Source organism: Athene noctua, chromosome 16 (assembly GCF_965140245.1).
Source record: "Athene noctua chromosome 16, bAthNoc1.hap1.1, whole genome shotgun sequence".
Taxonomy (NCBI): Eukaryota; Metazoa; Chordata; class Aves; order Strigiformes; family Strigidae; genus Athene; species Athene noctua.
The window spans coordinates 2,505,012-2,513,120 of record NC_134052.1 but is presented as its reverse complement, the minus strand read 5'-3'; the positions used below and the strand labels follow the sequence as shown (position 1 = coordinate 2,513,120).

The 8,109-nt window shown below is 45.3% G+C and overlaps 1 protein-coding gene across 1 annotated transcript; it reads right to left on the bottom strand.

Annotated features, from left to right (window-relative positions):
* Positions 1-269: 269 nt before the first annotated feature.
* PXMP4 (peroxisomal membrane protein 4) lies at positions 270-7,880 on the bottom strand. The gene is given in 5 exon segments (XM_074920274.1): positions 270-5,416; positions 6,423-6,621; positions 7,203-7,265; positions 7,671-7,804; positions 7,806-7,880. Coding segments are annotated over 5 exon segments (735 nt in total). The 3' UTR covers positions 270-5,152.
* Between the last annotated feature and the right edge of the window lie 229 nt (positions 7,881-8,109).

Here is an 8,109-nt window from a genome sequence, read left to right as displayed (position 1 = left end):
AGTTCATGCTTAAAAAAAAAGACAGATGACAGCCACCCCAATTTGTCTTTGCATCTAGGATCCTCACCTGAGTTAGCCAATGTTGCATAGTTCAATCTGACAGCATGCTCAAAGTTAGCAGCGCCAATTGCCTCCAAGCTGGAAACGCAAGGGCACAACCAATGCCAAAAATGCACTCCGTGCATGACTTCCCTACATACAGGACTAGTAACATGCAATAATTAAGCATTACTTCCAATACTTTAGCTTAATAATGATGACAGTAAAAAAAGAAAAAATAGGATTTTATTATTATTATAGAAAGCCCAGTATTATAATATTCAAAGAGTTATTATAGAGAAATAATCTGCAAATGAGTTTGGCACAAAGTCTTGGATTGATGTACTTCAACTGCACAAGAAGTCAATTCATAGTGGACAACCCACTGCCCCCTCTTTCACACATTTTAAAACAAAAAGCTGAGACATTAATTCCTACAAGCATTCTGTTCAGTGTAATTACAAGTTAACTAAGTTTATGTTCTTAACTTTATTCTATGCTGTCAGAAAAATCATGGCATGGATTATACAGTAATTATCAACACAAAATATATATCAAAATCAGAGGTAATAATGCTTGTATTATAGTGCATCTAATTTGTTTTTGCCCCTCCTCATCACCAGTCTCATAAGGAAATGAGGCAGATGAAAATTCTTCTAAGAAAAAAGTTACCCCCTCCAACAATCTGGTATGAACACACAGGTTGAAAATTCAAGATTAGAACGCCTGAAATATTAATAGTGGCAGGCAGACGTTATGCTGGATAGCATTACGCCTTATTTTCTCTCCTCCCTTATCTGCTGGATTTCAAAACCAGCATTAGAAAACTGAACACATTCTGCTCGAGTTGGCATGATCCTGAAAGACAAACACAACCTGACAAATAGGAAACAGCATGGGGCTTGGGGTATTATCCAAAGGTTGCATTTGTGCTGATGCAGTGAAAATGAGTTTGAGTCACAGCAGTGTCTCCTGTGTGAGGGTATCTGCACGCGGTTCTGGTTACTCCACTGGCACCAGCCACCCACGACAGCTCCCAGCCAGCCTGCACAGGGGACCCTCTGCAGTCACAGGGTGTCCCCATGGACACCTCGTTTTGGTCTAATTCAGCAGCAGCCAGAGATCATCCTCACACTTCTACCCGCCACCCGACTTGATTTAAAACAGAGCTTGAGCTACTCCACCAGGGCAAGAAAGTCTCACAGCACCGGTATCACAGCTCTTCTGCAGCGTCTCCCTCCTGACCCGGCTGCCCCGAGCAGGGCTGGCGACCAGGACAAAGCAGACTGTCACACTGCCAACACAGGTTCACCCCTTCCAGCAGCAGCCACCTCCCTAAGCGCTCCTCTGTGGCACTAATTGGACGAGCACAGGTCTTGCTTTCAGAAATATCCTCCCCTTAACCGAAAGGATCAAACACACTACAAGAAACCTTAGCTAAACCAAATGTCATGCACCCATTTAATTTTCACCTTTGTTAAATAATGTAATTGTCCCGGAAACGGTTCTTCAGCAATCCTGAGAGCCAGCTCTAGCATACAAGCTGTCCTCCAAAGAGAAGTGAAGCACAGTGGGTATGCTAGGGCAGCATGCAGCGGCAGTAAATAGCCCTGAGCTTGCTTTGTTCCTTCATAAAATAAATGATTAATAGCTCAGTATAGACAGTCTGCTATTCAAAGCTTGCTGAAAAACTTTTGATCGGTTTGAGTCATTAACCTTTAAAACCGCCTCTAAACAAGGCTTAAAATCTGAAGGAGAGACAATTTTAAAATGAACACTTCAATTTTATCCAGTAAACCTAATTTTTGACAAACTGAGCTAAGCATTGAGACACTCTACTCCTCCTTAGAGGCACTCAGCATCTCACGGTCAGGTGTCGAGGAAGAAGTAACAAGGGAAAATAAAGTTGATGTAGAAAAACAAACCCACGTTCATCTTAAAATTCAAAACCGATCAGGGCTGGGGGGGAGAAAATGGCACTCCTTTGTGATTCTTAAGCATTTGGCTAATTCGCAGGCGGCTTCCCAACTGTCTCTTTATTTCTTTTGGTTTTAATGCTAATAAAAAAGGAACACAAACAGGGAACTCAATTCCCCCACACAATGCACTGAGGGAGGGCAGAGAGTGTAACTTATGTATCCGAGAAGTCTGACTCAGACAAATTACTTCTAGTTCACTTCCTTACTACACGCCTGCATTGTTCAAACACCTTGGTAGCATAAGGGGTTCATCCCCAGCTATCTGGTCACAGAAACAGCAATGCAGACTAATGCCGTTGAAGAACTGTTCCAATTACTTCCCAGGGGAAAGAAGTGACTTGCAGCTTAACGTCCTGCCCCAACGCAGCAGGAAAACCAACCGCCTGCAGACACCCTGCTAATGGCTGCTGCTATACGGGTCCTGCTCCCGGGATGAGCTGCAGTTTGTCTTCCAGGGATGGCAGCTGGTTCCTGGATCAGAAGTACAGATGGTTGGAGGCTCAGGCACAATTTGCTTTGAACGTGAGTTTGGTGATAGATTCCCAAGAGAAAAGGGGCATTTTCAACCAAGGGCTGATGGCCACTGCTGCCAGGTTGATACTAGAAACTTGCTATTTGCTTGGTTTTGCCATCTAGAGATGACTGTAGGATCAAAAGGACAGGACAGGTCACTTGTCCTTCATGTGACCAGGTAAGTGCTTCACAAGCAGCCATGTGGTTGCAGTGGTAGAACTCCTAGCAGAAGAAAATTATTTTGCCTCTAAGGGAATCACTAGCCTTTCTCAGAGAAAGGAATGCCAACTAGAAAATAAAAAGGTTAAAAACTTCTTACAGACACACAGCTCATATAACCAGCCTGCTCCATCTTTTGCTACAATAATTGTATATGGTCAAGGATTTGTCAGTCTAATAATGTTACAGAGAAATTCTCAAGACGTAGCTGTCAGATTGTCCCATCAAAGCTTGTAGGAGTTCAGCAATATTAGCTGAATACTACACATCCTTATTTGGAACAATATTGAGGCTTCTGACAGAAAAATAGAGTGCTGCACTCCTGCTGCTTCAGATATGCAGCAGGGGTACAAATGTTCATAAAGAAACCAGACCTCACCTGTAGCTTCAGTATTTTTTCTGTACTTGAATCTTTAACTACAAAGAAACAAACCCAATTCCTAACTTTTATAGTTTTCCTGAGGTCTGATTAAATGCTGATTGGTGTTCAAATTTAAGTATTTGGTACAGACTGTAACAGCAGGTGGTTAAAAGTTAAAAGTACCACAAACGGTTATTATGGCAAAGCAGTATCTTGTCTTTTGGGCACCAAACATGAGTACGTCATGGATTTGCATGGCAAGAGCACAGAAAAGCTTCCACCTCTACACTGCAAGATCTCACAGGGAACGTAGTTGGACTCACCCTTAGATTCAGTTCAAGAGCCAGAAGACTCTATTCCTACTCCACCAGAGCCACTCAGGCTTGATTAACGCAATTCAATCCCAAACATCGCAGCACCAGACTATGGAGAGGGGAACATTTCACACTGTCTCTTGCTGACACAGAGACTAGAAAAATAAAGAGCAAAGCAGCACTCATAATATGTGTAATAGTAATAAAAAGAGCTTAGCAGGACAAGGAAAAGTGACTTAAGAAGAAATTGAGAATTTTTTTCTACTCAGAAACTACCTGAACTTAAATGTACTGTTTCAGTCATGTCCTAATGAATATGACAGATTGCTAGAGCCTGGAGTGTAAAGAGACTGCAAAAGACAATGAAGAACAGCATCAGTGGGATTATGACATGACATGGTCAGGTCAGGATGGAAAAGCAGATGGGTACAGAGAGAGCAAACAAAATAGTCCAAACTGAGCCAAAAGGGAACAGTTAGCACAGGGAACTTGACTCTCTTGCAAATATCACCACATAAAACCACTGCATCAGGGGTTACTTTGTACATCATTAAGGGAATGGTGTAGTGTTATATAGCAGTGCTTTGCACTACTAACAGTTTGAATTTATTAAAGAACAAAATCTGTTTTTCTCAGCTGTCTAGTCAATCTTCTGTTCTGTTAAAGCCCAGTGCGTGCTGCAGTACTCCTGGAGCTCAGCAAGTGTATTTTTAAGAGGAAGATTCACTCATATATTCACCTGTGGCCTCAACCTGGCTCAGCAAGCCTGCACAAACTGCAGGTACATTCAAGTTTCACTACAGCTAATACATGCCACTGCTGTGGAGGGTAGATTCGGGACCTGAGAGAAACTCATGTGCTTACCTTCCACCAAAATAAAAGTGCTTGTTAAAAGTGTTGCTCGACTCTACATATCAAGTACCCAGTGTGATATCTGAAGGCGTGCAATGCATCTCAGTCTGTTTTCAAAGGAGTTTAAGTTGTGTAACTGTTTTTGGTATTTAGTTCAAGCAGCTTTTAAAAACTTTACATATAAGTTTAAAATAATTACAGGGTATTAATTAGTGCACTTTGCAGAGGGACAGATTCAGCTCAAGTGCATGAAAGAAACTGAGCAAAACCAGTCCTCCCAAACCGGATTTACCAGGCTTGTACTAGACAACCTTAATTTTAGTCTCAAACATCTTATTGTCTCCCTGACGGAAAACTGCAGAGAAACTCTCTGAAGGAGCACACAGCTGTCCTTGTAACAGATTAAACAAGATTTCCAGCCATCCACAGAAATCAGGAAGTTATGTCCCTGCTTTCAGACCTGAGCAGGTCCCCTGCTCCCATCACACTACGGTGAGCACAGAAAAACGCTTCTGTCTTGCAAGCACACAGATGATTCCTAGAAGAGTTTTTCATGATTAGACATACTCTCCAATTACTGTCAGGCTGTCATTTTGTGAGTATGTTTAGTTTCTTAACAGCCAAAAAAACTCAGAGCCAGATCGTAGGGAAAATAATGCCTCTCAAAAAAGACTGCAACAAGATTCTGTGGAGTATTTACTTGCTCTAAACAGAGCAAAGAGAAGACTAATCAGACATTTTGACCAGGACACAAGAGGCAACTGCCTGACAGATGTTAATTTAAAAAAAAAATAAAAATCAGAGCAACAGAATAACCTTTTCCCTTAGCTGCCGGAAGGTACCATCCCATTCAAAGGTGTTTTACAATGAACCACCTACTTGCTGTCTGTCATTCTGTTATAAATGAGAAAGTCAGAAATGTCATGCCATACATCACTATCTTCATACAGGTAGGTCATGGAGGACTGCAGAGAAGGCTGCAGAGTTTGCCGGTGGTATTCAAAGAGCCAGAGAACTGTCCCCCACATCAGAGCAGCGACGAGTGGAAAGGGATCCCGCTTTGGCTGTGGGACATAGCCCTTCTCCACTGCCAGTCGAGACAAGCCAAACAGCACACGAGACAGCAGGTACATGATGATCTGCATGAAGAGAAAACCCAAAGGGCATTAGGTAAATAACCTGACCACATATACTAGCCCGCTTAAGTGATTTTGAAGCAATAAGCTAGGCAAGAGGAGTGGAAACAATTTACCCAACTTAAAATCAAACAGGTTGTAGGTTCACATATGAAGCAGTCTTTATAACTGGAGATGTTTGTGTCTCCCCTATGTCCTCAAAGTCCTGTGTTGCTGCTGGCGCTTTAATTTAGTAATCAACAAGTTACACTTCATGCAACACATCTCTGCAGTTGCACAACTTTTGTTGTTGCCCAGTTAACACTAACTCAGATGCTGCTGCTACTAGAAAGTCAGGGAGCCGCCCTGCTAGCCTGCCAGGCAGATACAAACTGGGTAGTCTGGACACAGCCTAAAACCAGACTGAAGAGATGCTCTTACAGGGCATTGCATAAGTAAAACACTTTTGATTTAATCTGCATCTATTGTGTTTTACTGACTAATCTGTGACTGTGTGTTAACAACCAGGTTTATATCAAATGGCCCCTGAGCAGCTTTTGTCAGTTTAACCAGTTTAGTTAAGTGTAGCTCCGTAACTCATTATGCTCTACACTTACAACATTCAAGCTAAAGGGTTTAACCCTGCAAGTGGGCAGACCAGGAGGGCACGCAGCCAGTTACCACAGCTCAGATCACAGGTGGGGTAGCTCAAAGCTTTGGATTGCATGACTGCTGGCCTTCCCATGTAGACAAGTGCACCTCTGGAGGTAAACCTGGGCTTTTAGTACTCAAACTGCACACACCATTAACAGAGGCACACAACCACCTCTAGAATTTGAGTGCAGAGCAGCCAAAACAAGAACTTGTGTGAAGAGGACTATGATGATATAGTAATGTTACATGGTAAGGAACCACCAGAAACAGGCCAGGCCATACCAACCACTTCTTGGCACACCATCACTCATCTGTTGTGGTTTGGTTTTTTGTTTTTTTTTTTTTTGTCAAGGAAACTTTCAACAAACGCATTTACCTGGTTGTTGATGGGATTGTTCTCACCAAACATTAGCCAACCTCCAATGCAGGCTGCAAAGAAAGAATGAAATGGAATTTTTTTCCCCTGTAGTTGAGACTGCAATGCCATCAGCCCCTTGTAGGTGAACACAAAATACGCCAAGTTCCGGGAATGAGTGTACGTAGCCTGAGCAATCGATTTCAATTTCTCTCTTAAACTGAAGAAAAGAAACAGACAATTAGGAGAGCAAAAAGGCAGGACCACTGCAGTTACTCAGCCTGGACACTACATCCCTCTGGCCTGCCCATCTAGACTGGCAGCTTGGGCACCCCACAGAACATCTTGCGAGATGCGAGAACATTATCACCTCTGCCTCACCCATCAGAACACAGCTCTGCTCAGACTGTGGACTGTGCTTCTGTCGAATTCTATGAATAGTAGTCAAGCAGTCAAAATTTTTTGCCTAAGTGCAAACCTCTGGCATAAGTGGGAAAAGCTGCAATGTGCACTGCTATAGTTTGACTTCCCTTATTTGAACAGAGAGTGGAATGCTGCTGTGTTAATCTGCTAATTTCTCCTCTTCCCAGTGGGCCTCATCAACCATTCTAAGAGTGGTCAACCCCTATGACATATTTGTGCGTGCACAGGAGTTGTCCTGCTTAGCTATCAGAACAACAGGCTATGAACACGGCTCACATATCTTTCTGCTTTTTAAGCCTTCAGGAAACATGAAAAATAGAACACTTGAATGAAAGCGTTCTGAATAGTCACACAGAAATACAGAACTAGGGTTTGTACCTTCCGCTCTTGAATAGGAAAGTCATCACCAGGGCATGTGGGGCACGAATTTTGGCTCCATAACTGCAAAATCAAATAAATATTTCAGAGTTGTTGTACTATACTATCAAAAGATTCTATTTCTGTTCTACTGACAGCCAAAAGATGCTACTTAGGCAATCACATCTTACTTTTAGGTCACCCCAGTAGCAGCAGCACACCAAACCAGAAGGAGCTCGGGCCACAGACTTAAGAGAACATGTATCCCAATAAGCCAGGCCCAAAAGGGACCCCAAAAGCAGCTGAAACCTCGCCCACCGGCGAGGGAGACGGAAACGCCTCTCCCGAACCTCTAGCACAAGAGCCCTTTAGAGGCAAGGAGGGCCCACGGCGGCCTTCCCGCGGCCCTCGGGACGACTGGGCCTCAGGGAACCGACATGCACTGTCCCCCGCGCCCCTTCCTCCCCTCAGCCGCCGCGGCGCACTCACACAGCCCCGTTACGGAAGCCCTTGAGGACGGCGAGTGCGGCATGGTAGCGGCGCTGCTGCAGGAGGGCGTTGACAGCGCGGAGCAGGGCGCGGAGCGGAACGCGCGGCGCATCCTCCCCGCCGGCCATGGCAGCGGCTCCCGCCGGCACCGGCCCGGGCCGCCAGCAGCAGGCACGCTTCCGGGGGCGGGGCCCGGCCCGCCGCTCACATAGGCTCCGCGGCTGTCCATCGGCGCCACCTTAACAGCCCATTGGTGGGGAGCGTCTGCCCCGCAGCCAATGGGGGCGCGAGGAGCGTCCCGCCCGTCCCCTCCCACTGAGGCCGGCGGGGTGCAGTGCTCGCCGCCCGCGGCCCCGGGGGGCGGCCCGGCCCGGCCCGGGTCATGGGGCCGGGGCTCCGCCGGCCCTCGCAGGCGCCGCGCCAGGAATCCAAGCGCGGC